This window comes from Nematostella vectensis, chromosome 1 (genome assembly GCF_932526225.1).
Source record: "Nematostella vectensis chromosome 1, jaNemVect1.1, whole genome shotgun sequence".
In the NCBI taxonomy this organism is placed as follows: Eukaryota; Metazoa; Cnidaria; class Anthozoa; order Actiniaria; family Edwardsiidae; genus Nematostella; species Nematostella vectensis.
This window is the reverse complement of record NC_064034.1, coordinates 12,902,892-12,930,491: the sequence shown is the minus strand read 5'-3', so window position 1 is coordinate 12,930,491 and position 27,600 is coordinate 12,902,892. Positions and strand designations below refer to the sequence as shown.

Genomic DNA, 27,600 nt, shown 5'->3' with positions numbered 1-27,600 from the left:
ACAAAAAATTATTTGCTGCTATCTGCGTGAAGAGCACAACCAGCAATGATATTTTTTGTTATTGTTCAGCGGTGTCTTAGATCTATAACAAAAGTATTGTTTTATATAACATTTATTTACTGTTATTTCTAAAGCAAATTTACATAGTTTTTTAGATTTTAAACTTCAATCGATTAAAGGGGCCGCGTCATGGTACTGCGCATGTCTGGATTCAGTGTTTATTGTAGGCTTTGAATTGCCAACAAACAGTTGAACTTTAAGCTGACAATGCCTTGTTAAAATAACATGCAATATTTTATTGAAAACTATGACCGACCCTTGATCTACGACACCGTTCCTTAATCCACTACACCGACCCTTGATCTACGACACCGACCCTTGATCTACGACACCGATCCTTGATCTACGATACCGACCCTTGATCTACGACACCGACCCTTGATCTACGACACCCACCCTTGATCTACGACACCGATCCTTGATCTGCGACACCGACCCTTGATCTATGACACCGATCCTTGATCTACGACACCGACCCTTGATCTATAACACCGATCCTTGATCTACGACACCGATCCTTGATCTATGACACTGATCCTTGATCTACGACACCGACCCTTGATCTACGACACTGATCCTTGATCTACGACACTGATCCTTGATCTACGACACCGATCCTTGATCTACGACACTGATCCTCGATCTACGACACTGACCCTTGATCTATGACACCGACCCTTGATCTATGACACCGATCCTTGATCTACGACACCGATCCTTGATCTACGACACTGATCCTTGATCTACGACACCGATCCTTGATCTACGACACCGACCCTTCATCTACGACACCGACCCTTGATCTACGACACCGACTCTTTATCTACGACACCGACCCTTGATCTATGACACCGATCCTTGATCTACGGCACCCACCTTTGATCTATGACACCGACCCTTGATCTATGACACCGATCCTTGATCTACGGCACCCACCCTTGATCTACGACACTGATCCTTGATCTACGACACCGATCCTTGATCTACGACACTGATCCTTGATCTACGACACTGATCCTTGATCTACGACACTGACCATTGAAATACGATACAGACCCTTGATCTACGACACCGAACTTTGATCAGGGTTTTCTCCTGTATGTCAGACAACCCATGTTACATATCATATACATTGGTTATTGGTTACAATACATATTTTAAAATTACAATGTCCCCAAGAGGTGGACGACAAGTGGTGATTGGTCTCCTTTGGTCACGTGGTTACTGCCTCTGGCTGGTCCGTCTCAGTAACAGTAGGAAAGCCAGCAAGCGGAATCCGACGAGCAGTACGGTCAACGCGATGAAGTTGATAGCGTACATATCCTGAAAGTTAGGTAATATATGATACTTAACATATCAAACCATCAAACAACAAGGTTTACCTGTATGGCATTAAACAATAGGGCAAATAACACACCGCTTCCTCCCTCAACAACTCTAGAACCATACCACCATACCTGCACATTGACTCTTCCACCACATCCTGATCAGGCAAGACCCTCGCCATTCAATACAGAAATCTCACCTTAGAACAAGCGCTATGCACCGTAACAAAACCTGCATAGCGTTTATTGCTACTACGCCCGCGACTAACACTAGCGCAAGATCTTACCTTATCAACGTCAAAAAACTCGAGGACTTTTTCGCCATTTGGCAGACAAGGAGAAGTGTTATTTTTAAGCGGTACACAATCTGCAACAAAAAAAAATATTCAAATACCTTACAGGGCATTTACTATCCCATTTTCAATAACTACCTACTTTGCTTCCGAGGCTGGTGCAAGAAAGACGGTTAAAGGGCCGTGCAAATAGCGCAAAAATACCGCTCGCATAGCTAGCCCTACCTAGCTCGGCTTAACCCAAGCCAAAAAGGTGGACGAACTATTTCGTTATACTCTTAACGCTATTGCTAGCTGTGTTCACTAAAGGTGCGCTGTTTGCACTGGGCATAAGATACGATGAACCTTTTTTAGCCTTTCAGGTTCAGTTATGGAGCGTGCAGCTTCATGCATTGCACAGAAAGTTCGATTACAGATCTCTAGAAACTACATGAAAACACCGATTAAACGCTTTCGATTTGGTGAGATTGTGAAGTGCGTCAAAGGCATAAAAGAAAACGGCCGAAATTTGCTGCAAATGCAAAGTGTTCTTCGACAGTACACGAGTAAAAAATCTAAGAACTTTTCAAGAAAGTAAGTAAAAAAGGATGTGCTTGGTAGCCGAAAAGTTTTCCAAATACGATGCCATAATTCGGAGAGATCCAAAATGAAGATAATCCTGACCTAATCACCATGACAACGACTTACCACTTATGGGACCGTAGCCCACTTATGGGACCATAACCTACTTACCACTTATGGGACCATAGCCTACTTACCACTTATGGGACCGTAGCCTACTTACCACTCATGGGACCATAGCCTACTTACCACTTATGGGACCATAGCCTACTTACCACTTATGGGACCATAGCCTACTTAAAACTTATGGGACCATAGCCTACTTACCACTTATGGGACCATAGCCTACTTACCACTTATGGGACCATAGCCTACTTATCACTTATGGGACCGTAGCCTACTTATCACTTATGGGACCATAGCCTACTTACCACTTATGGGACCATAGCCTACTTACCACTTATTGGACCATAGCCTACTTACCACTTATGGGACCGTACCCTACTTACCACTTATGGTACCGTAGCCTTCCCATTGATTGATACTCAGCAGCTCAAAGCCGTACTTGAAAAACGACAAGTATGCGATCCAAATGAAGTAAACTGGAGTCGAGCTGAAAGGAAATACGCAAAAGCCAGAAAATTATCTAAATGACATGCCTGCTTTCGTCTTGGGTAACCCTCGGTCATCTCTATTCCTTTAGATTCAAAATCAAATGGTGACGCCATAAAAAAACTAGACGCGCACTCTTTCGACGCCTCGGACGAGGCTATTTTCTTGCAAGAATCAGCAATCAAGTGTCGCAGGCATCAAGACTAGCGAGGAAGATCTTTAAATGGAACACATTTCAGAATGTCAGACTTACAGACTTCGTGTGTTACCAACATGTCCAAAGTAAAAAACAATGGGGCAAAAATTGGGTGTAAGGAACGGTCCCGATTTATACGAGTGGCTAGGAAAAAGAAGTCGTGCCCGTATTGTATTTATGATAGCGATAGTTTACCAGGGGATACTTAATAAGGTAAAAAATGAAAGGACCTACTCTGCCCGGACGAAGAATCCTCCAAACAAGAGGAAGGGGATGAGGATCGGTGGCGCGATGGCGCTGGCCCCTGTCGTGGACCTCATCATGGTGGAGATGACGTACCCTGCACAAACAGCGCATTAGTACCAGCCGAATCCCTGGCGTTCTTACGCCATCCCTGTGGTCTTTCAAAGAGAGCAGGGCCCTGGGGTGAGGTCTTAATATCAACAGGAAACCCGTAAGAACTCCAGAGACTAGGCTGCATCATTACCTGAGAAAGGTACCTAAGAGGACTCGTCGCACCGTGAGTGGGTGTGATTGTCCCAAAGTAAAAGGCTTCGATTCAAATTGATTGTCATCGGTTTATTAGCCTTATATTGAATATGCAAATGTCATTATCCATACTCAGGGGCGGAGAAGTGGGGAAGGGGGGGGGGGGGGTTAGGTGGAGGGGTAGTTGGTGGTTTCCTGTAGGAGGGGTGGTGGTGGTTTCAAATTTTTAAAGAACGCGGGGAATAACCTAGGCTTTTATGCACAGGATTTGAAACTGTTCCAAATTTGTTCCCAGAGAAGTGGGAGGGCGATGCCTCCCCAATTTCAAAAGTTCGGGGGGGAGGGGGGTGGGAAGCCCCTCCCCTTCCGCCGACCCTGTTACTTAGCCTTTTAGCAATTTCAGTGATTAATCTATTTTTCAGGATTAATTACCCAAGGATACAGCTGCATTTGTGACAAGCATCAACACGAGGAAGCAGATTAGAAACCGGGTGAACTCTGAACGCAGGCCTGTTAGAAAATAAATATGTTTACAAAAATACGACAGAGATACTTTATGTAACCCATATTATGGAAACAAAAACGAGAACAAATCATTTCATTCCAAGTACATTCGAGTGAATGAATGGTCCAATCACCATGAAATAACTCACCTATCATCCAGTAAGGGATGACGCATAAGAGAAATGGAGAAAGAATGAAGATGGGAACCTAAATTTAATCAAAAATTTAAAATATCAAATTATAAAATCCAATTCTAAAATATTTTAACATTTCAATATTTTAATATTTAAAAATCATAAATACTTTTTGTAAGATTTTTTCAAACAATTCAATATAACCAACCTCAGCGAAAGTCTTACACAGGAAGTAGACATCCGCTCTATACATGGCATTTTGGTGGTCACGTAGGAAAACTGGCAGCTCATTTGGGAACACCTTAAAAAATGGAGACGATATCGTTTAGATATTCTGATATTTACATAGAGACACTACTGTTAATAAGCCAACCAATCACCTATCAAAAGATTTCCTGTGGTTGCGTAACTTACAAAGGTGATGGTCTGCAGACATGCGTTACTTACAAAGATGAAGGCCTGCAGACATGCGTTACTTACAAACGTGACGGCCTGCAGACATGCGTTACTTACAAACGTGACGGCCTGCAGACTTGTGTTACTTTCAAACGTGACGGTCTGCAGACATGCGTTACTTACAAACGTGACGGCCTGCAGACATGCGTTACTTACAAACGTGACAGCCTGCAGACATTCGTTGTTTACAAAGGTGGCGGCCTGCAGACATGCGTTACTTACAAACGTGACGGCCGGCAGACATGCGTTACTTACAAACGAGACGGCCTGCAGACTTGTGTTACTTTCAAACGTGACGGTCTGCAGACATGCGTTGTTTACAAACGTGACGGCCTGCAGACATGCGTTACTTACAAACGTGACGGCCTGCAGACTTGTGTTACTTACAAACGTGACAGCCTGCAGCCATGCGTTACTTACAAACGAGACGGCCTGCAGACATGCGTTACTTACAAACGTGACGGCCTGCAGACTTGTGTTACAAACTTGACGGCCTGCAGACATGCGTTACTTACAAAGGTGGCGGCCTGTAGACATGCGTTACTTACAAACGTGACGGCCTGCAGACTTGAGAAGGATAAGGTTACAATCATGAAGAACAAGGCGCCGGCAATATTGCTCACGCCGTCTATCTCTTTGACATCGGTATCCAGGTAGATCAATCCACAGAGCAGACCAATGATCTAAAAGTACAGTAAAAACAGCAAAATTCTAAAACTTATTTGGTATCTATAGAACACAAATGGTGGAAAATGTATTCGAGTTATACAAATATATTGAGCGATTTTATCATTCAAACATACTTTGTTAAAGTATCATATTGAAAAGTCTATTTGTAAGCCGTTGTGGCTCTGTCACGCAATCTCCCATTCGCAATCTCACTTCTCGCATTGCGTGACATAAGTGCGCCTGCTGCGAAGGAGACACTGGTGAATGTGGTGCAAAATAATACAGGGGCGAGAGCGGCAATCTTTTCATAAGTAATATATAAAAAAGGTGACGAATACGAAGTATTTCTAGGGAAAGGAGCAAATGACTCTTATTTCCATAAAGGTCTAACAAATATTAGCGTTTAGCGTTCGAAAACTGAGAATGGGGTTACTATGGTATCAACATTATACTTACAATGCTCTGCATTATCCTGATTCGAAACATCAGAACTTCCCTTTGGTTGCTGAGCCAGCTTCGCCACATGACAGCCCTGAACTGACGGCACCACGACGCCTTGTACCTAGATCCAAATGTACCACAAAGAGATTTGCTAAATAAACGGTGAATTAAGTGTTGATGGTGGTCTGTTCGTATTCCTTAACTTGCATGAACCACATGCTCATTCCAAGTTAAACAAATTTTTTTTTACTAGCGTTTAAGGAAGTATCAAACTTACTTTTTGTGAGAGATTGCTTTCTCTTCAGGTGCGAAAGAATCCTGTAAAAAAGAGAATTTTACTCATTATAAGAGTCCAGGGTCGTAGCAGAGGATAGGGCACTGTTGGAATATGCACACTTATATTTTCAAAAAATATAAGGAAATGACCAGTAGGGGCTTGGCTGTGCCCTCCTCCCCAAATATCCCAAATATTTTCAATGTTTCCAGATTGTTTGTGCCCACCCCCCCCCCCCCCCATCCAATATATTCTTTATTCTGTATTGTGCCCCTCCCCCAATCATGCGTGGCCTGCCACGGCTCTGAAGTCGAAAAATTATTCTAGGCATTACAATGCCAAATTTTTTCAAAAGGAAAGTAAAAACCATTTAGAAGCTAGTGGTCTTTTACGTACTGTTTGGGGACAGGGTGAGGTGATTTGATAAGGCGTCGCGCAGTGCACTGCTCTTCGCATGAAATCAAAGTTCCCATAGCCCTGGATGGTTTACAAGCGACTTTTTTTTAAGCACGACACAAACCAATACATCTTCTGGAAGCTGAGGCAAAGAGCTCGTTGATTTTCATTCTTTAACAACATAGCGAGCCAACATAGCTTTGATTTCACGCGAAATGTCCGGAACACTCATACTCGGAAACCAAGGGCGTCGAGAACGAGTCGGAATAAGGCGGCGAAGGGGAAGGGAGAAGATAAGGTTCCCAAGGATGCCACACACTGGCCATGACCGCGAAACCTGCTAATAAGCAAGTAAATCTTGATACTGTGTGTTGTACAGAGTCACAACTTGCACAGAAGTTTCAAAGCGTCCCAATCACCAAATTTTTAAGCTGTATATACTCTACCTACTCAGCATTTCTAACAGGAGCTTATTATACTTACATCTTCACACTTGTCATGGTGAATGATCTTTTGAGCGTCGTGTGCATTGCATATTGCCTGGAAAGATTATTAGAAGCAATGTTACAAAATAAATGCAACCCGAATAAAACATAGTCATATGTTTTTATTTCAGATGTCTATTGCTATTAGGCTTTACTGCGGTTTTTAATATTTTGCAAACTCTGGCCGACTTCGCCTTCTGGCTTCCGTCATTCAATATTTTTGACACGTTTTCATAGGCCAGCACCAGTAGTTTCAAATCACGCCACCTCTTTGCAAGGAATTAGCCAATCAAGTAGCACCAAATATGATACCGCTAATCTGAATGGCGGAGGCCAAAATGCGCTTTAGCAGTTTCAAATTACAAGAGAGTTCGCAGAATATAAAAAAATCGCAGCATGGTTCTCCAATAATGTTTTATTTAGATTTTTTACCTTAATTCTATCCAGGCAGTTTTGACGATCATCAGGAACAACAGCAAGGGTGTGCACGAAGTAGTCGGCGGGATTGTAGTTTGGAGGGCAGGGGTACCCTAGGCTGGACAAAGATGCACAGAGATCAGAACCTACATATATCAGTACCTACACGTAAAGACACGCGGATCAGTACCGACACATAAAGACACACGGATATCAGTACCTACACATAAAGACACACGGATCAGTACCTACACATAAAGACACACGGATCAGTACCTACACATAAAGACACACGGATATCAGTACCTACACATAAAGACACACGGATATCAGTACCTACACATAAAGACACGCGGATATCAGTAGCTACACATAAAGCCACACGGATATCAGTACCTACACATAAAGACACGCGGATATCAGTAGCTACACATAAAGACACACGGATCAGTACCTACACACAAAGACACACGGATCAGTACCTACACACAAAGACACACGGATCAGTACCTACACACAAAGACACACGGATCAGTACCTACACACAAAGACACACGGATCAGTACCTACACACAAAGACACGCGGATATCAGTACCTACACATAAAGCCACACGGATATCAGTACCTACACATAAAGACACACGGATATCAGTACCTACACATAAAGACACGCGGATCAGTACCTACACATAAAGACACACGGATATCAGTACCTACACACAAAGACACGCGGATCAGTACCTACACGCAAAGACACACGGGTCAGTACCTACACATAAAGACACACGGATATATGTACCTACACATAGAGACACACGGATCAGTACCTACACATAAAGACACACGGATATCAGTACCTACACATAAAGACACACGGATCAGTACCTACACATTAAGACACACGGATCAGTACCTACACATAAAGACACACGGATATCAGTACCTACACATAGAGACACACGGATTAGTACCTACACATAAAGACACACGGATCAGTACCTACACAAAGACACACGGATCAGTACCTACACATAAAGACACACGGATATCAGTACCTACACATAAAGACACACGGATCAGTACCTACACATAAAGACACACGAATCAGTACCTACACATAAAGACACACGGATCAGTACCTACATATAAAGACACACGGATCAGTACCTACACATAAAGACACACGGATCAGTACCTACACACAAAGACACACGGATCAGTACCTAAACACAAAGACACACGGATCAGTACCTACACACAAAGACACGCGGATATCAGTACCTACATATAAAAACACAAGTGCCAGCGTGGTCATTATTCTCTCCTTTACCTTGAAAAATGTTGAATAGCATCACGCGTGGCCCCAAAGTACGCAGTGCGGCCTTCTGCTATCAAAAGCAGACTGTGGAATAAGGCACGTGGCTGAGTTTGTATGATAATGATATGATAATGACGACAATTATTTTGATATTGTGATGCTTGTGGTGATGCTAATAATAATGACGACACATGGTAGTGTTGGTGATGATGATGAGATGTGAAGATGGTGATGGTGTTAATCATAATACCCATCTTGAGGATGACGGTGATGGTGTTGATGATAGTGATGATAATGATGTTGATTATGATATTGTTGTTGATGCTGTTGATTTTAATCCTGTTGCTGCTGCTTCTGATATATTGATAATGATGATGGTTGTGATGATGACGTTAATGATAATTATGACGATGATGTTGATGATGGTGATGGTGGTGTTGATTACAACAAACTGTTAACTTATACCAGACCTTGAGAACATGTTGTACACTTCAGAAGAGGGCTGGTGGATGGTACAGATGATAGTCCTTCCCTGAGCCGCGAGTTTCTGTAGCGTGGCCACCACACTCTGCGCCATAAATGAATCCAAGCCGGACGTCGGCTCGTCCGCAAACAGAATAGATGGTCCAGTTAAAATCTGATCAGGATGATGAAAGACAATATAAATCGGAATAGTTTTACCTGAGTATTTACAGTGAGCAGCATGGTATCGGTATGGTATTTATACAGTACATTACACATGTAACACCATTACACATGTCACATCATTACACATGTCACACCATTACACATGTCACATCATTACACATGTCAAAACATTACACATGTCATGCCATTACACATGTCATGCTATTACACATGTCACATCATTACACATGTCACACAATTACACGTGTCACATTACACATGTCACACCATTACACATGTCATGCCATTACACATGTCACTCCATTACACATGTCACATCATTACATGCCATTACACATGTCAAATCATTACACATGTCACACCATTACACATGTCACATCATTACACATGTCACAAAATTTTAATTTTGTTCAAAAACATGTCGCATCATTACACATGTCACATCATTACACATGTCACATCATTAGACATGTCACATCATTACACATGTCACAAAATTTTAATTTTGTTCAAAAACATGTCGCACCATTACACATGTCACATTACACATGTCACATCATTAGACATGTCACAGTATTACACATGTCACATTACACATGTCACACCATTACACATGTCACATTACACATGTCACATCATTACACATGTCACATTACACATGTCACATCATTACACATGTCACATTACACATGTCACATCATTACACATGTCACATCATTAAACATGTCATATCGTTATTACACATGTCACACCATTACACATATCACATCATTATATCAATTCCACTGTACCTCAGAAGCAAAGCTTAGGCGTTTCTGCTCTCCGCCAGAAATCCCGCGCACTCGACCTGGTGTACCAATCACCGTGTCTGCACACTTAAGAAGTCCTAGCTGAAAAGGACAGACGAGGGATATGCGATATGTAGTGACAAATTTGGTCACAAATGTTTCAGTAAAAGCACACCTCGAGCTGAATATGATAACAAACTTTAGAATTCACCAACTAGGTATATAACAAATCCTGCATTCTGATTGGCTGAGCTACTAATGGATGGTGAGCAGTGAAAAGGTCGGGAAATTGGCGGCTGGATCGCAGTTTGATTTTCTTTTTGTCAAAGTTTGACCATCTTGTGGGGGAATTCTTAAACAGTTAGTCCAATCGACCTCAAGGCCTAATTGCTAAATTTGCGATGGAGGAAGTGGCAGATAATTTAGTCACAAAGGACCTGGTTAAAGCTTACCTCGGTTAAAACCTCTTCCACTTTAAGCATTCTTTCCTTATCAGGAACGTGTCTATCCATTCGCAATAACGCCTAAAAGAAGCAAGAATGTATTTGATTTTAGATTTCCTTATTTTCGATGGTTTTATTGTAGTAATTAGTTCATTATACAGAAAAGCCAGTTATATGATAATTCAACTAGGTCTTGAGTCAATATGTTTTTAGTAATCTTAAAAGTGCAAATGCATTGGATTCTCTTTTATTTTGTATGATTACTTTAATAATATACATGTACAAATTAGGAAAGTCAAGTTTTTGTTTGAAACACGGTAAAACAGCGCGCGCTCTTGTCATAACTGGTGTGATTCGTCAACAGCGCGCGCGACGAGTTGTGAACAAAATGGAAAACTTTCGCATCGAAATTCTAACAATTTTCATGTCTTTGCTCGCATTTTCCTTCTAATGTTTGAATTGTTTTTATCAAAAAAGGATTAAAATCCGTGTAGAGTATTATACAGTATCTATCGTGTAAGAAAATACTAATTTTCGTGGATTTTGACTTTTAATGTAATTGCACTGGTATTACAACTTTCTGCACTGGTGTTACATGAAAATTGCACTGCTCACAGCCAATCAAAATCGGAAATTTGTGCATGTATATTATTATACCAGTATAGCATCAAAGAAAAGATAGCTGCCTCTTGGTACCTGGAACTTGAGGTGTTCCCTGACGGTGAGGGTGCCGATAAACAGATCTTCCTGCTGGATGTACGCGGAGATGCTGTTGATGGCCAAACCCAGAGTCTTGTTGTTTGCCTTCACCACACCACTCACGTGCATACTGCCGATGTTACGATGAGCGAGGACGTTTATCAATGTCGATTTGCCAGCTCCACTGAGAAGGGAAACAGTTGCCATTAGCTTCATTGCCTTGTAGCTTCCCTCCCCAGTCTTCCCCCTCCCCCCCAGGATTATATAGATAGACTCACCTTGCATCTATTTTAGCAAGCAGTGTTCCAGCGCCGCTCACCCCTCCCCCCCAGGATTATATAGAGACTCAACTTGCGTCTATTACAGCAAGCAGTGTTCCAGGCCTCTCCCCCCCCCCAGGATTATATAGATAGACTCACCTTGCATCTATTTCAGCAAGCAGTGTTCCAGCGCCGCTCACCCCTCCCCCCCCCCCCCCTTAGGATTATATAGAGAGACTCAACATGCACCTTTTTCAGCAAGCAGTGTTCCAGGGCTCACCCCCAACCCCCTCACCCCCACTCCCACCCCCAGGATTATAAAGATAGACTCACCTTGCACCCATGACAGCAAGTAGTGTCCCAGGGCTCACTTTACCAGTGACTAAAAGGGAAACGATAAAGGGTATTAGATGCAAAATAACCGATTAAATTAAAGATAACTATTAGAGACGACTACCAGTTTTTGTTCGCCTATATCTATCGGTACAAGTGTTCAAGAGCTCACCTGAGCGGTGACTAAAAAGGTAGCGAGCCACAGTTAGCCATCTCTCGGTACGAAATACAAAGATGTTTTGGCATCTTCTTTTCTGTATGGCAGACTTATGACGACTTTGAGATCGTATACCGCATTGATACCACTTTTCACACATAGGAACTATGGCATTATCATTTAAGCGTGCCGTCTATTTTATTCTAAAATCGTATCGATCTTATCGATAAAGCTTTTTTTCTACAAACTCGTATTTACCGTTGGAAAGGATCTGCTTTGATCGGGGTCCATCGTCCTCGCCTGATCTGCAGCAAAGGCGTTTACAGATGTTGCCTTTTTTTATGGGTACCGTCACGTTAATGTCCTGCCACTCTAGCGTGACGCGCTTGAAGTCTTCAGCGCCCTTTTTGATTGGCAATACGATGTCCCCTGGAAAAGGGGCAGCGAAAGTGTGATAACTATCAAAGTGACTTATCAGCTTTTATCCTTATGGGTAGGGGAGGGCCAGGGATAAATTGCTCAAAACTGGCCGGGGGTGATTTGGTGGGATTCACATGTTATGTATTTTGTTTGTAGAACTGTGTGGAAATGGGCCCTCTGTACATACCATTTTACTCTAGAAAGCCAAAAACATCTGGCATCTAGATTAATTGCATCCGTTTGCAATATCACGTAAATAAAAAGCAAAAAAAATAGTTAAGTGTTTTTTTTGCCCGCGTGCTATGTGCAATTTCAAATATTACGAACTTTGTACACGGCAACATTTACTGTAATTCGAATGTGCATTATATTTACACATGCAAATAGCAAAGTAATGAAGCATAACCAGCTTATTACTCAGAATAAACAATAAAATCTTAACCTTGCGAGAGCTCTATCCTTCGGCATAAATCAAAGAAAACTAGGAAGTCTTGTGTGCTTTGGCCACAACATTGAACTTGGCCACAACATTGAAATTTCATTGATATCAACAGAGTTTCGAGAATTCAAGTAAAGTGCTGACGGAAAGGATTTTTAACGTTTACATAACTTAAAGAGGGTTTATTGGCAATTGCAATAAAAGAGTTTTTCTAATTCCTAAATCCTTAACCAAAATCCCTCCAACACTAATTAAGCCGGAGTGTGTTTACCTAAAATGCCCATCTGTATCATAACTGTAAACAGCCAGGAGTAACTAATGTTTACTGATAAATACCACATCAAGACCTAACCGAGATCACGGCATACCTGTCGAGCTGTAGCCGTCGTTGATAGCCGCAGCATTGTTCAAGTCTGGCGGAGAGTCTTGTTGAACGTAGACAACAGATAGCCCCGATATGGGTATTTCTTCGGTGCCATCCTCGACTCTTATGTCCCCCATCTTCATTATTCCCTTATGTTTGTTATGTAAGATGTTGCTGCATTCTTGATCACTCAGTTGAAACGGACCCCTCTGGAGATAATATGACAATTTTCACTACATTATACCCCCCCCCCCTGAATTTGAGTAAAAACTATGTAAATTTGCTTTAGGAATGATAGTAAATAAATGTCAACATTAACAAATAATTATCATTGCAATTTCTTTGAGATTTCGCCAAATTGTAAGAATATTTTGAAGGAGACTGTCAATTAGATTCCCGAGTATGCAAATCCTGCTCCTGTACTCCATTTGTAGAGTTTGGACTCAATCGACGGTAAAACGTCTTTCAAGTACAAGTAAAAGTGGAGAGGAGATTTTGTGTACTCCTCCCCGAGTATTTGGGATGGAAGCACACCAAGGCAATGTAGGCTCGATACCGGCTGTATACCAGTAACAAAAATGGTTAAAAATTGTCGAAAATATTGGGGGAGGGGCACAGCCACGCCCCTTCTGGTCATTTCCTCATAGTTGTTGAAAATATTGGGGGGGGGAAGGGGGGCACATGCCCCCGATGCCCTGCTACGGCCCTGATTGGATAAAAGAGTTCCCAGCGTGAATGGTCCTGATTGGATAAAAGAGTTCCCAGCGTGAAATGTCAACACTTGTCATGCGATTGGAACCCAGAACACAGTTTTGCCTATTTATAGTATTCGTACATTTGTGTGTGTATTTAGCCAAATAGCTGCAACGGTGAGTGAAACCGACGGTAACTAAAATAAATTACTTTGAAATACTGTGATTCATTTCATGTATAAGGTACACTTTAGTGCTTTATTTAGTTCTATTTCACAAACAACACCGACTTCGGTAATATAATTTATTTAAATATTGATATAATTTTGAGGTACTGCCGCACTATGGAAGATGAAATACACCAGACTCGTACCCAGTCGCTGATCAATAAAAGAAATAGCTTCTGGAAGGAAAAAGAGGGTGGTTAGCGTCTGGGTACGAGTTTGGTATTACACGGTGTCATGAAGACTCTCTGCAGTCACCGAAGTCATCTTGGTAAATCAAATGTTTTGCAAAGTCAGTTGACCAGTTAGAGATTTAAATCAGTCAATTCAAATGTCGCAATGTTTTGTGTATTCTTTTCACGTCTCCATGTCTTGTACCCAGGGTGTTTTTACGTCGCCATGTTTTGTACCCTCAAGGACAGGGTGTTTTTACGTCGCCATGTCTTGTATCCGTGTCATTAGCTCCTCGTTGAGGAAGTCTTCTTGCTGAACTGATCCGCTGGCAGCGGCAATGTCGGCCATGATGGCAGCGTCCCATGCAAAGTTCACTACCGCTGCAGGAACCTAGTGCATAAAGAAGTTTATATTATAAAGAAACTCAGGAACCTCGCAAGAACAAGCAATTTGATTGGTTGAGAAACTCGGGATAAAATGCAATATACAGCTCCTAGGAGGTGGATATTTTTCTGCACCGCGACTCAAGCAAAATGACGGGTGTAACAGCCGATTTGCAAGTGTTTCCGAAAAGAAAATTGCTCTAAAGCTCGAGCCTTCGGCGCGCGGTAAATATTTCGCCAGTATCAACCTCAATGGAAGTGGTAGAATTGTGAAATATTTGGAAGAATTGTAATAAAAGAGTAGAGTTCAAACACTAAAAGAAAGAAAGAGAGTAGCACAAACTAATCCAATTGATGTTTAAACGATAATAAATGACATTGTTTCTTGCTATGTAGTTTTAATAGCTTTCTTTGTAACTATCATCAAAATGATGATTACTTACCAGCCCAAGTTCGCTGAAAGTCGCCTCCTCGTTCGTAAGTTGCCCTGTCGGCTCTGAGAGAACGAAAGGGAGCCAGTCGGACTTCAATGACTGACTAACAAACTCTCTCAAGTCCTTTAGCTTTTCTCGCGAGTAAAATGTCCCTGAAAATATCATAGATTGAATATGTTACTTGTCAAAGTGGGTAACAAAATAATTATTATGATTATCGTTGAATTAAATAATGTTCAAAGTGATTTAGTAACTTTATCGGAACATTATAGTGACAATATCAAAAATAAATTACTATCAGTAATCAGGGACCCGAACCCTGATAAGGATGATGTGGTATAACTAGAAAGACTACAGACAAGCTGTAGGAAAACTAGATGACGGTGAGGATATACTTGTACCCATCGTTGTGGGACTTCCACTTCTGCATATCCACCAGGTCCGCCTGCCACTGTTGGTCCTTCCCATTCACAATCACCCGCTGACGCGAGTAGTGGCGGACGTAAGGCTTGTGCCGAGTGTAGCTGGGTTGCCCTCGCAGCCACGCCGCGACGCGCTCCCTCCCCACCCCCTTGGCCCGCACAGCCCTGAAGAGTTTATCCACACCACCCAGGCTACCCGGCTGTTGGGGGTCATAGTAGATTTGTTGAAGGAGCTTGTCAAGGGCTTTTTGGCTCAGGGGTTTCTTCCTCTCTACCTTCCCCTCCTTCTTCGCCCCCTTCCCCAGTCGCGCTACCCTCGCTGCCGCCGCTTTCAGAACTCTCCCTCTCTTCGATCCAGCCCTGCCTTTCAACGCTTTTTTTGGCTTTCGGGGGCCCACCATCGAGCTGGGAGCCCTGGATGTTCAGACGACCCCCGCAGCACACGAACATGCACCGTAATCGCTCCAACGCGGTTCGGATGTTAAACCGCATGCGGAAAGGTTCCTCCCCGCAGCATCCCATGTCCAAACTGATACCCTCCCCTGCAGGGTAACCCTTATTTATAGCAAGGACGCCTGGACACAATTGAGGGTAGCCCCGTTATTTTATTCACAATCGAGAATTACAAAAGGTGGTGACCGTAAGGGTACGTACGCATTCCCCTTCTCACCCGCTTGTTGTACACCACTTTAAATGTTTTCTCCGTGGTTACAGTATGGAGAGTCTTTTTGAGGGTATCCCTTTGGATGGTGTGAGGGAGCTCCACCCGACGTACACCGCCAATGTCGTCCTCCAGCAGATCCAACATGGTGCCGAAATTCACCTTCTCCGAAGTGCGGAGGTTCAGGTGAAGTCCCTTGACCTTACACTCGGTCTTACCTGAGTAGGTGGTGTAGCCATAGCTTTTGGGCCCCGTGGAGGCAAAGTGATCGATGAAATCACCCCCAGCCAGCTCGCTGGTCAACTCACCCAGGTGGTCGCCCAAAGGGGGTTCCCACTCCCCCGGCCGTTGGGTGAAAATGACGCTGTCGGTGTCATGGTACAGACAGCGCTCCCCAAGCCGATACAGCAGCTTGTACAGCTCTAACCGGGCCCAACACGTGGTGACGGCGGCAACCACCACGCTAGTGTGAGGTTTGGCCCGCTGGAACTCCTCGCTCATCTTGTAGTGGACCTGTAGCATATCGTCGTTCACAATCAGCACGTCAGTCACCTCGATGTGGTCGTCGAGCAACAGCGCAAAGAAGTCCTTCGCCTCGTCCACGTACTGCGTCCGTCTAGGGTTGGTCTGCTCCCCGAACTTCCCCCACATGCAGTTGAGCGCCATCTTCGCCATGCTGCGTGCCCCGGCGTTCCTCTCGATCTTGGCCGGGTCCAAGACCACCCCCTCACGCCGCTCGTACTCGCTGACATACTGCTGTTTCTCCGCCTCGGTAACGCACCAGGCCGGCCACCCCGACGCCTCTTGCTTGTATTTGAGGAAAGTCTTTATGTACTCTTGAAAGAGGCAGTCCCACTGGTCCCAGTGCCACACCTCGTACACCTTGACCACGGTGTAGCCCTTGTCCAGCGCCTCGTGGATCTCAGGGTGGCACCAGGTACCGGTGAAAGCCCGCTCCTCATCCGTGTGGGTGCAAGACCCCTGCCACTCCAATTCGGCACACCTCGCGCACAACGGGAACATCAATTTAGAGTTGACACGCACGGGGAGGACGGGGAAAAAAAGATCCCGCGGTGGTAGCATACGGGCCTTCACCAACCCCTTGTACGCACGCAGGTCAGCAAAATCCTCGGTGACAATGGCGTCAGGGTGGCCCACGGGGTACTCGCACCGCGCGTTCACCCACGGGTACAGCGAGGTGAAGTCGTAGTAACGGATTTGCTCTTGCACCTCCAGGTCGGCCTTGTAGTGCAGATTAATGGCGTTCGTCCGTCCGCCGAAGAAGGCGTCGCGAGGGTTGAGAGGCTTGGCGTTCTCCACGTCGCCCACCAGCGCTCGCAGTTGCGGCTCGCTCTCCAGCCGCGCGTCGAACTCACACTCCCACACCTCCTCGTACCGATACCCTAAGGCGCGGACACGCAACTCAATGGCACGCGTGTGGTCTCGAAGCTCTCGCATTGTGGTACCCGTCACAGGGTTGAGAGTGTCGGGCTTGTAGCACGTCGAACACCCGTGGTAAAAACACCCCTGGTACTGGTAGACCGTGTTCGTGGCGTCAGCGTACCCGTCCACCTTAATCCCCCCAGGTAAGCGCTTCTCCCCCCGGTTCCCAGCGTGCTGAATAAACACCCCCTCACGCTGCTCCAGGTGCTTGAGCCACTGCAAACCTTTCAACGACTGCACATCACGCCCCCGATAGCCGCGCAGTGGGATGGACCCCACCGCCTCCTTCCCAAGGAAGCGCACCCGCAGCACCTTACTAGTCAACGAGGCAATGGTCATGGCCACCTTGAAAGGGTGAAGGTCAACAGCCTCCATGATCAACTTGTCGAACGCCACCACCGCCCTCTTCAGCACCTCCACATCTTGGTGACAGTACGCCGCCAACTCCTTCTGGAGGTCAAACACCACCCCTTGGGCGACCTGCTCCCGGTGCCACTCGGCGACCTCACGCGCCTCCTCGGCTTTCATCCCCTTTAGGTCGTAGTAAGAGAGGTCGGGCATAGGGCCCACGTAGTTTTGGTTCTCGGGGGTGTTGAAAAAGTGCGGGAACACACCCTTCTGGACAACGTCCTGGAAACCGAACGCTTTCGGCAGGGCCTTCAAAGCCATCTGAAAGAAGTTCAGCGTGCACTTCATCTCGATCTTGAGTGGAGGTACAGCCAGGTGCATCACCTTTCCGCCGGCGAAAATGACGCTGGGCTTGAAGCCATTCTTAAAAAGGTACTCCAGGATGAAGTACGAGTCGTACCCTTTGAAGTTGTGGGCCAGACACGTGTAGCCCTTGTTCTCCCCACCAAACAGCCAGCTGCAAAACGCGTCAAGTGTAGTGAAGCTGCGCAACCGTAACCCACAAGTGTCGCACTCCAAACGGTCCATGGGCCAGTCTTTACAAACGTCACAAATCTTTTGCACCCCCGCAAAATTCACCTCGTGCTGCGCCAAGGGCATCGCCTCAAAGTCGAAAATGATCAGCTTCGTCTCATCGGAACCCTGCGGTAGGACAGCCTCGCCCGTGGTGACGTAGCAACGGTGGTCGGACGGGGCCATCTCCTTGCACAACTGACACTTGGACTCCCCACACACGTGAGCACCGCCATCCCTCCGAGGTAGGTGGAGGTCGAGGAGCTTCTCGCACGTCCCGCACTTGTGGAAACGCTGACAGTACGACCACGACTTTGCCCTACTCGCGTCGAACCTCCCCTGATGGCCTCTACGCCTCACCTCCTTGTGGTTGTCGAAACACTTCCCCGTCCGAAAGTACCGGTTGCAATCCCCACAGTGCCTCCAGACCCACTTATGACCCTGGTCGGCCGGTGGTGCTGGCGGTGAGCAGTCCAACTCCCCACAACCATTGCAAATATTCACACAGGCATGACGCACGTTATTGTACCCCTTCTTGCAAGCCGTGCAAAAGTAGCTCCGCCCCAACACAGCTGTCATACTCTTGATGTAGTCGTAGTGCCCGCGGGCTAGGTAGAGGTACACCCGATGGAGCGGGTCAGGTAAGTCACCGCAAAAAATCACGGTGTTAGCGTGCTCCCGGGAAACGATGTTCAGCTCAATCTTGGACGCCGCCAAATGGCCCTGGAACCGCTTCGCCTCCGGGATACCGCAGGGGCCGAAAGGGACACCCGCCGCAAGGTGGAGAGCCCTAGCACGGTGGACTTGCATGGCGTTGTAGCGTCCCCTGTCCTTCCTTGTGTGATACAGTTTGCGAAAGTCTGGGTCCCCGGTCACACAGGCTACCCCCACCACGATAGCTTGGGCCATACACATATCGTCGACACTGTGTATTTGAATGACACTCCCCTTCTCCCGCCGCCACGTGTCCAAGTCCGCCGTGTACAGGGAACCGTTATTCCTGCCCCGTTTCCCCCCTCGTTTCCCCGCCCCTGCGGGCATTCGCGTGTGGATGACATGCACGTCAAACTCGCCGTCAAAGAGAAATTGCTGGTTGGACTGCAACACCGTCTCGATCTCCGCCACGGCACGCTGTGCGGTAATCTGGCTACGACGCTGGTAAGACATCGCTATAGGGTTTGTCAAACTGTCTGCCGAAAAGGTGACCCTAGCAAAATCGTGGTCGGCCAGCCCCTCGAGCACGTCGTCAAGCACCCGTTCCATCACCGCCTCGATATCGGCCAGCGCCTCCTCAACGGTACGCCGCTTAGGGAGGTCGACATTCAGCTTGTAGTCAGTGACACCCGTTTTCAACTTCGTAGAGGTTCTATCGAAGGTCTGTTTCAGCGCATAACTCACGTCACCACCACCACTACCCCCCTTGGGCGAGGAGCCGGACGAGGAGTCGGAGTCGGTCCGCCGCCGCTTGGCCCCACCCCCGAACTGCGCTGGCCACCCATCGGAATTGCTGTCGCACCCGCCAAGCAAGTCCTCAAACAACTCGTTATAAGAGGTAGGTCGAGGTGAGTCCTCCGCCAACGCGTCATAGAAAAAATCAGGGGGCAAACGAAAATCCTCGCCGACATCTTCTTCTTCTTCTTCTTCTTCTTCCAATTCTTCTTCTCCCCCCTCACTCGGATCAGGCAACAACTCTAACAAGCGCCCGAGCCACCCACTGTTACTACCATCGTCATCGAAAGACATAGTTTTTTAACCCGTCTAGGCCAACTGAAAACCGCTAGCCGAAAATCCGCTTTATATACATTATATACAGATAAGCTCGTGCTCGCACCTCGGGATACCGTCGACGTCAATGTCCCCCACAGCCTCTTTAACGATCTAAGCGTCTTCAGGACTGAAATAGAAACCACAACCTATTACTCCGTTTTTGTAGTCGATAGCTGCACCGCACTTGAGGTAGGCGCCAACCTCTTTGCTCACGGGCTTAACGTTTAACCCACAGAAACACTTCATAGGCTTCATAGCTACGATGGAAGGTGGCCTACCCCCACTGCACGCACCACCTATATACCTTTCGCGGAGATTGACGTCACCGAACGCCCCAGCCAATCCCGAACGCCGTCGCGCCTCACGCTTGACCACGCTCCGTAAGGGTTCCGCATACCAACGCTGCTATTGGCTTACGCCCGATTGCGCACAGCGTCCACCCCGGGGCTATTATGTCACCTCGTTCTCGTATTCACCTGATTGGTCCGCCGTTTTCGCTGACGTCATGCGCCCGCACATGCGCAGTGGGGCCCGAATGTCACCTGGCGCAGCCCTCATTACTACTGACTCGTTTATGGAAGCTGAATGGTCACACGAACCGTAAGTTTAGTTAAGACGCGGCACAGCCACGCCTCTACTGGTCATTTCCTAATGATTGTTTAAAATTAAGCGTTTGGATATAGGGACCTAAAAGTAGGAAATCCTCCGTATATAATCCATTTTTCAAAAAAAAACTGTCCCTCTGTATTTATTTAGGAAAAATTTACGTTGTCTTGTTACATACTCTTGGCATTTTTTTTTCAATGTTCTTAGTAGACGCGTGTTGCTGTTATATTATAATGGTAAATCTAATCTAGCTCATCACCAGATACAAGGCGTCGTGGTGGCGGCAATTCAAGACTGTCATGTGGCGAAGTTGGCTCAGCAACCGAAGAGATGTGCTTATGTTCAGAATACGAATTCTTCAGAGTATTGTGAGTACAAAAATAATGCCTCAATCATGCGGCCACCTATTTTTAGAAGTGACCACCTCCTCTTGAAAGTCCCTAAATATCTGTTTTTATACCTCTTTAAGCGAAAACCTATTTCAAGCGCCTTCGCCAACCATTTCCCAGTCCTTGTTCGAAATTACTTCTGGCTCTTAATGTTAGCGTATCAGTGTATGGGTTCTCTTACCTACTGAAATGGGTTCGATTCTCGGTAGAGACATGGATAGAATTTTTTTTGTTTCTTGGTCCTAAATGTGACTTATTGAACGTATGTGAGGTTACTAAAAGCTTGTGCTCCTCAGCTCCAGGGTTTGCCATTCTTAATGCGTATAAGGATTTTAAAATGTAAGAGCTTTGAGAGTAGAGGATAGAACAAGAGTACAAGGGTGCTCTAACCACGTTTACTTTTCCTATTACATTCAGAAAATTTCATTATCAGACAAGTCACTAATGTGATTTAGACGACAGAGTGTCACTATATCTTGCACCATATTTTTAGTCGCTTTCTGAAGATAATCCGTATAAAGTGTTGGTCCCGATGATTGAGGTCCCGTAGGTTGGCACTTAATGGAGGTATACCACTGTACGGTAATAGCTGGTGCTTGTTTCTCTTGTCAGTTCATGGGGCTGCTTGCGGGATTGGTGTACTTACAGACAAACATCGACGCGGACAGTATTCAGAACATCTCTGGGGCTTTGTTTTTCTTAATCACGACGTTAGCCTTTTCTAGCCTTCAAGCTGTTTATTTTGTAAGTAGTCGATCGAACTGCGAGCATGTATAGCCTAAGATGGCCTGAGGTGCGAGAGAACTCCATCAACTAGGACCCAGGGTGACATGGAGACCGCGCGAACTCCCGCTGCCGCGTCGGCCTGGGTCCCAGAGGATAAGATAGATTTTATAAAGCATTTCATTTGAGAAAATAAGGCCCTTACTCTGAACCACAAAGTCTAGCTAAATACATTGATTAGTATCGAATATAGCGCCAATAATCAAAGTTTCTAACTTGTTTTCTTGTAAATAGCAATCTGTTTACTCACGGCGGCCTGTCACGTGATATCTACGACATTGCTCGTCTCTATGACCATAAATGATGCTCTATCTGTTGTCTCTATCAGGTATTTCCTATTGAGCTTCCAGTTTTCCTGCGCGATCACAAAAACGGCATGTACAGGACGGACGTGTATTTCCTTTGCAAGACTTTGACCGAGGTTAGCTCACTTATTCAGCGCATCTATCGATTAAGGCTCTATTTCTAGCCTTCGCTTGGCTTTATCACAAAAACGAGCTGGAAATCGAGCCTACTATTGATAAGCATGGGTAAATGATTCTTTTTCCTTTTTGAATTTCAGTTGCCGATTTTCGTTATTTCCCCATTCCTGATATCAGTGATACCCTATTGGATGATTGGTAAGTCAACGCCCTCTCCCCTCTCTATCATTAGCAGGAAGCGGGAAACCAATCGGAGACGTTACGTGCCCACGCACGTGAAAATCTGAATTAGAAGAAATTGAAAAGGAACAATAACTGTTTAATTTTCATTGCTACCCTTTTCCCTCTTCTCGTATATTACACAGCTGCCATTCTCCTTCTCCGCTCCCTTCTCTAGTAAGACTCAGCCTTGAATCTCTTATTTTTACCGTTGGCTAACTTGTGGTCCACACCACCTGTTATGTAGCCTCACTTTGCCGTAAATGATTACTGTTATTCTGCGCAGGTCTCCGATCAGAGTTCACCCGGTTTCTCATCTGCTTTGTCGTTTTGATGCTTGTCACAAATACCGCCGTCTCTATAGGTCAGTAACCATAAATTGAGTTCTGTTGTTTTGTACGGATGTTAAAACCTGCGACAGAGTGAATGAACGAACGAACGAACGAATAAATGAATGTACCAAATTGTAGCAAATTGTAGCAAATGGTACCTCAGTTGCGCATCCAGTTTTCGCAGGGTCATTCTTTAGTTCCTTTTCAGCCTTTCTAAGTTTAAAGCTCTTGACATCATCACCTTGAGAACATGTTGTACACTTCAGAAGAGGGCTGGTGGATGGTACAGATGATAGTCCTTCCCTGAGCCGCGAGTTTCTGTAGCGTGGCCACCACACTCTGCGCCATAAATGAATCCAAGCCGGACGTCGGCTCGTCCGCGAACAGAATAGATGGTCCAGTTAAAATCTGATCAGGATGATGAAAGACAATATAAATCGGAATAGTTTTACCTGAGTATTAACAGAGAGCAGCATGGTATCGGTATGGTATTTATACAGTGCATTACACATGTAACACCATTACACATGTCACATCATTACACATGTCACACCATTACACATGTCACATCATTACACATGTCAAAACATTACACATGTCATGCCATTACACATGTCATGCTATTACACATGTCACATCATTGCACATGTCACATCATTACATGCCATTACACATGTCACATCATTACACATGTCACATCATTACACATGTCACATCAAAAACATGTCGCACCATTACACATGTCACATCATTACACATGTCACATCATTAAACATGTCATATCGTTATTACACATGTCACACCATTACACATATCACATCATTATATCAATTCCACTGTACCTCAGAAGCAAAGCTTAGGCGTTTCTGCTCTCCGCCAGAAATCCCGCGCACTCGACCTGGTGTACCAATCACCGTGTCTGCACACTTAAGAAGTCCTAGCTGAAAAGGACAGACGAGGGATATGCGATATGTAGTGACAAATTTGGTCACAAAGGTTTCAGTAAAAGCACACCTCGAGCTGAATATGATAACAAAATTTTAGAATTCACCAACTAGGTATATAACAAATCCTGCATTCTGATTGGCTGAGCTACTAATGGATGGTGAGTAGTGAAAAGGTCGGGAAATTGGCGGCTGGATCGCAGTTTGATTTTCTTTTTGTCAAAGTTTGACCATCTTGTGGGGGAATTCTTAAACAGTTAGTCCAATCGACCTCAAGGCCTAATTGCTAAATTTGCGATGGAGGAAGTGGCAGATAATTTAGTCACAAAGGACCTGGTTAAAGCTTACCTCGGTTATAACCTCTTCCACTTTAAGCATTCTTTCCTTATCAGGAACGTGTCTATCCTTTCGCAATAACGCCTAAAAGAAGCAAGAATGTATTTGATTTTAGATTTCCTTATTTTCGATGGTTTTATTGTAGTAATTAGTTCATTATACAGAAAAGCCAGATATATGATAATTCAACTAGGTCTTGAGTCAATATGTTTTTAGTAATCTTAAAAGTGCAAATGCATTGGATTCTCTTTTATTTTGTATGATTACTTTAATAATATACATGTACAAATTAGGAAAGTCAAGTTTTTGTTTGAAACACGGTAAAACAGCGCGCGCTCTTGTCATAACTGGTGTGATTAGTCAACAGCGCGCGTGACGAGTTGTGAACAAAATGGAAAACTTTCGCATCGAAATTCTAACAATTTTCATGTCTTTGCTCGCATTTTCCTTCTAATGTTTGAATTGTTTTTATCAAAAAAGGGTTAAAATTCGTGTAGAGTATTATACAGTATCTATCGTGTAAGAAAATACTAATTTTCGTGGATTTTGACTTTTAATGTAATTGCACTGGTATTACAACTTTCTGCACTGGTGTTACATGAAAATTGCACTGCTCTCAGCCAATCAAAATCGGAAATTTGTGCATGTATATTATTATACCAGTATAGCATCAAAAAAAAGATAGCTGCCTCTTGGTACCTGGAACTTGAGGTGTTCCCTGAACAGATCTTCCTGCTGGATGTACGCGGAGATGCTGTTGATGGCCAAACCCAGAGTCTTGTTGTTTGCCTTCACCACACCACTCACGTGCATACTGCCGATGTTACGATGAGCGAGGACGTTTATCAATGTCGATTTACCAGCTCCACTGAGAAGGAAAACAGTTGCCATTAGCTTCATTGCCTTGTAGCATCTTCCCTCCCCAGGTCTTCCCCCACCCAGGATTATATAGATAGACTCACCTTGCATCTATTTCAGCAAGCAGTGTTCCAGGCCTCTCCCCCCCCCCCCCCCACCCAGGATTATATAGATAGACTCACCTTGCATCTATTTCAGCAAGCAGTGTTCCAGCGCCGCTCACCCCTCCCCCCAAGGATTATATAGATAGACTCAACTTGCGTCTATTACAGCAAACAGTGTTCCAGGCCTCTCCTCCCCCCCCCCCCCAGGATTATATAGATAGACTCACCTTGAATCTATTTCAGCAAGCAGTGTTCCAGGCCTCTCCCCCCCCCCCCCACCCAGGATTATATAGATAGACTCACCTTGCATCTATTTCAGCAAGCAGTGTTCCAGCGCCGCTCACCCCTTCCCCCCCAGGATTATATAGAGACTCAACTTGCGTCTATTACAGCAAGCAGTGTTCCAGGCCTCTCCCCCCCCCCCCCCAGGATTATATAGATAGACCCACCTTGCACCTATTTTAGCAAGCAGTGTTCCAGCGCCGCTCCTTCCCCCCCCCCCCCCCCAGGATTATATATAGAGACTCAACATGCACCTTTTTCAGCAAGCAGTGTTCCAGGGCTCACCCCCATCCCCCTCACCCCCACTCCCACCCCCAGGATTATAAAGATAGACCCACCTTGCACCCATGACAGCAAGTAGTGTCCCAGGGCTCACTTTACCAGTGACTAAAAGGGAAACGATAAAGGGTATTAGAGGTTTGGATCAATAGATGCAAAATAACCGATTAAATTAAAGATAACTATTAGAGACGACTACCAGTTTTTGTTCGCCTATATCTATCGGTACAAGTGTTCAAGAGCTCACCTGAGCGGTGACTAAAAAGGTAGCGAGCCACAGTTATCCATCTCTCGGTACGAAATACAAAGATGTTTTGGCATCTTCTTTTCTGTATGGCAGACTTATGACGACTTTGAGATCGTATACCGCATTGATACCACTTTTCACACATAGGAACTTAGTAGCATTATCATTTAAGCGTGTCGTCTATTTTATTCTAAAATCGTATCGGTCTTATCGATAAAGCTTTTTTTCTACAAACTCGTATTTACCGTTGGAAAGGATCTGCTTTGATCGGGGTCCATCGTCCTCGCCTGATCTGCAGCAAAGGCGTTTACATATGTTGCCTTTTTTTATGGGTACCGTCACGTTAATATCCTGCCACTCTAGCGTGACGCGCTTGAAGTCTTCAGCGCCCTTTTTGATTGGCAATACGATGTCCCCTGGAAAAGGGGCAGCGAAAGTGTGATAACTATCAAAGTGACTTATCAGCTTTTATCCTTATGGGTAGGGGAGGGCCAGGGATAAATTGCTCAAAACTGGCCGGGGGTGATTGGGTGGGATGCACATGTTATGTATTTTTTTTGTAGAACTGTGTGGAAATGGGTCCTCTGTACATACCATTTTACTCTAGAAAGCCAAAAACATCTGGCATCTAGATTAATTGCATCCGTTTGCAATATCACGTAAATAAAAAGCAAAAAAATAGTTAAGTGTTTTTTTTGCCCGCGTGCTATGTGCAATTTCAAATATTACGAACTTTGTACACGGCAACATTTACTGTAATTCGAATGTGCATTATATTTACACATGCAAATAGCAAAGTAATGAAGCATAACCAGCTTATCACTCAGAATAAACAATAAAATCTTAACCTTGCGAGAGCTCTATCCTTCGGCATAAATCAAAGAAAACTAGGAAGTCTTGTGTGCTTTGGCCACAACATTGAACTTGGCCACAACATTGAAATTTCATTGATATCAACAGAGTTTCGAGAATTCAAGTAAAGTGCTGACGGAAAGGATTTTTAACGTTTACATAACTTAAAGAGGGTTTATTGGCAATTGCAATAAAAGAGTTTTCCTAAATCCTAAATCCTTAACCAAAATCCCTCCAACACTAATTTAAGCCGGAGTGTGTTTACCTAAAACGCCCATCTGTATCATAACTGTAAACAGCCAGGAGTAACTAATGTTTACTGATAAATACCACATCAAGACCTAACCGAGATCACGGCATACCTGTCGAGCTGTAGCCGTCGTTGATAGCCGCAGCATTGTTCAAGTCTGGCGGAGAGTCTTGTTGAACGTAGACAACAGATAGCCCCGATATGGGTATTTCTTCGGTGCCATCCTCGACTCTTATATCCCCCATCTTCATTATTCCCTTATGTTTGTTATGTAAGATGTTGCTGCATTCTTGATCACTCAGTTGAAACGGACCCCTCTGGAGATAATATGACAATTTTCACTACATTATACCCCCCCCCCCCTGAATTTGAGTAAAAACTATGTAAATTTGCT

General features: G+C 44.8%; 3 protein-coding genes across 5 annotated transcripts; 1 reads left to right on the top strand and 2 right to left on the bottom strand.

Moving 5' to 3' along the window:
• Window positions 1-96: 96 nt before the first annotated feature.
• On the bottom strand, window positions 97-27,504 carry LOC5515885 (protein white). 3 transcript variants are annotated; one of them, XM_048730825.1, is made up of 21 exons: window positions 27,319-27,503; window positions 26,350-26,520; window positions 25,917-25,965; window positions 25,076-25,202; window positions 11,207-11,266; window positions 10,520-10,591; window positions 10,071-10,169; window positions 9,102-9,268; window positions 8,644-8,715; window positions 7,328-7,430; window positions 6,894-6,950; window positions 6,018-6,058; window positions 5,756-5,861; window positions 5,179-5,313; window positions 4,383-4,475; window positions 4,190-4,247; window positions 3,969-4,046; window positions 3,282-3,387; window positions 2,749-2,852; window positions 1,673-1,752; window positions 97-1,383 (listed from the first exon to the last, which is right to left on the bottom strand). In XM_048730825.1, exons 1-21 carry the CDS (start codon window positions 27,455-27,457, stop codon window positions 1,282-1,284), a joined length of 2,019 nt encoding a protein of 672 aa, XP_048586782.1. In that variant the 5' UTR covers window positions 27,458-27,503; the 3' UTR covers window positions 97-1,281. The 3 variants fall into 3 exon arrangements, with proteins under 3 accessions (XP_048586782.1, XP_048586783.1, XP_048586781.1); XM_048730826.1 differs by lacking the exons at window positions 9,102-9,268; window positions 10,071-10,169; window positions 10,520-10,591; window positions 11,207-11,266 and adding exons at window positions 23,296-23,462; window positions 23,897-23,995; window positions 24,347-24,418 and having other exon boundaries at window positions 25,034-25,202; window positions 27,319-27,504; XM_048730824.1 differs by lacking the exons at window positions 25,076-25,202; window positions 25,917-25,965; window positions 26,350-26,520; window positions 27,319-27,503 and adding exons at window positions 11,803-11,851; window positions 12,218-12,388; window positions 13,187-13,375 and having other exon boundaries at window positions 11,207-11,393.
• Window positions 14,105-20,933, bottom strand: LOC116620088. Its single transcript, XM_032385629.2, has 3 exons — window positions 15,491-20,933; window positions 15,099-15,241; window positions 14,105-14,662 (listed from the first exon to the last, which is right to left on the bottom strand). The coding sequence occupies exon 1, from the start codon at window positions 20,277-20,279 to the stop codon at window positions 16,134-16,136; it is 4,146 nt and encodes a 1,381-aa protein (XP_032241520.2). The 5' UTR covers window positions 20,280-20,933; the 3' UTR covers window positions 14,105-14,662; window positions 15,099-15,241; window positions 15,491-16,133.
• LOC116620091 (protein white) lies at window positions 21,156-22,565 on the top strand. The gene is made up of 3 exons (XM_032385633.2): window positions 21,156-21,277; window positions 21,911-22,042; window positions 22,410-22,565. The coding sequence occupies exons 1-3, from the start codon at window positions 21,209-21,211 to the stop codon at window positions 22,548-22,550; spliced, it is 342 nt and encodes a 113-aa protein (XP_032241524.2). The 5' UTR covers window positions 21,156-21,208; the 3' UTR covers window positions 22,551-22,565.
• Window positions 27,505-27,600: the final 96 nt, after the last annotated feature.

Coding starts and splice junctions, on each gene's coding strand:
- LOC116620088 (XM_032385629.2), bottom strand. CDS start 20,279: ATGTCTTTCGATGACGATGGTAGTAACAGTGGGTGGCTCGGGCGCTTG.
- LOC116620091 (XM_032385633.2), top strand. CDS start 21,209: ATGTGGCGAAGTTGGCTCAGCAACCGAAGAGATGTGCTTATGTTCAGA. Junction 21,278..21,910: donor TACGAATTCTTCAGAGTATT/GTGAGTACAAAA, acceptor TTCTCTTGTCAG/TTCATGGGGCTGCTTGCGGG. Junction 22,043..22,409: donor GCCTTCAAGCTGTTTATTTT/GTAAGTAGTCGA, acceptor TGTCTCTATCAG/GTATTTCCTATTGAGCTTCC.
- LOC5515885 (XM_048730825.1), bottom strand. CDS start 27,457: ATGAAGATGGGGGATATAAGAGTCGAGGATGGCACCGAAGAAATACCC. Junction 6,951..7,327: donor ACTGCCTGGATAGAATTAAG/GTAAAAAATCTA, acceptor TAATCTTTCCAG/GCAATATGCAATGCACACGA. Junction 4,047..4,189: donor CATCCCTTACTGGATGATAG/GTGAGTTATTTC, acceptor ATTTTCTAACAG/GCCTGCGTTCAGAGTTCACC.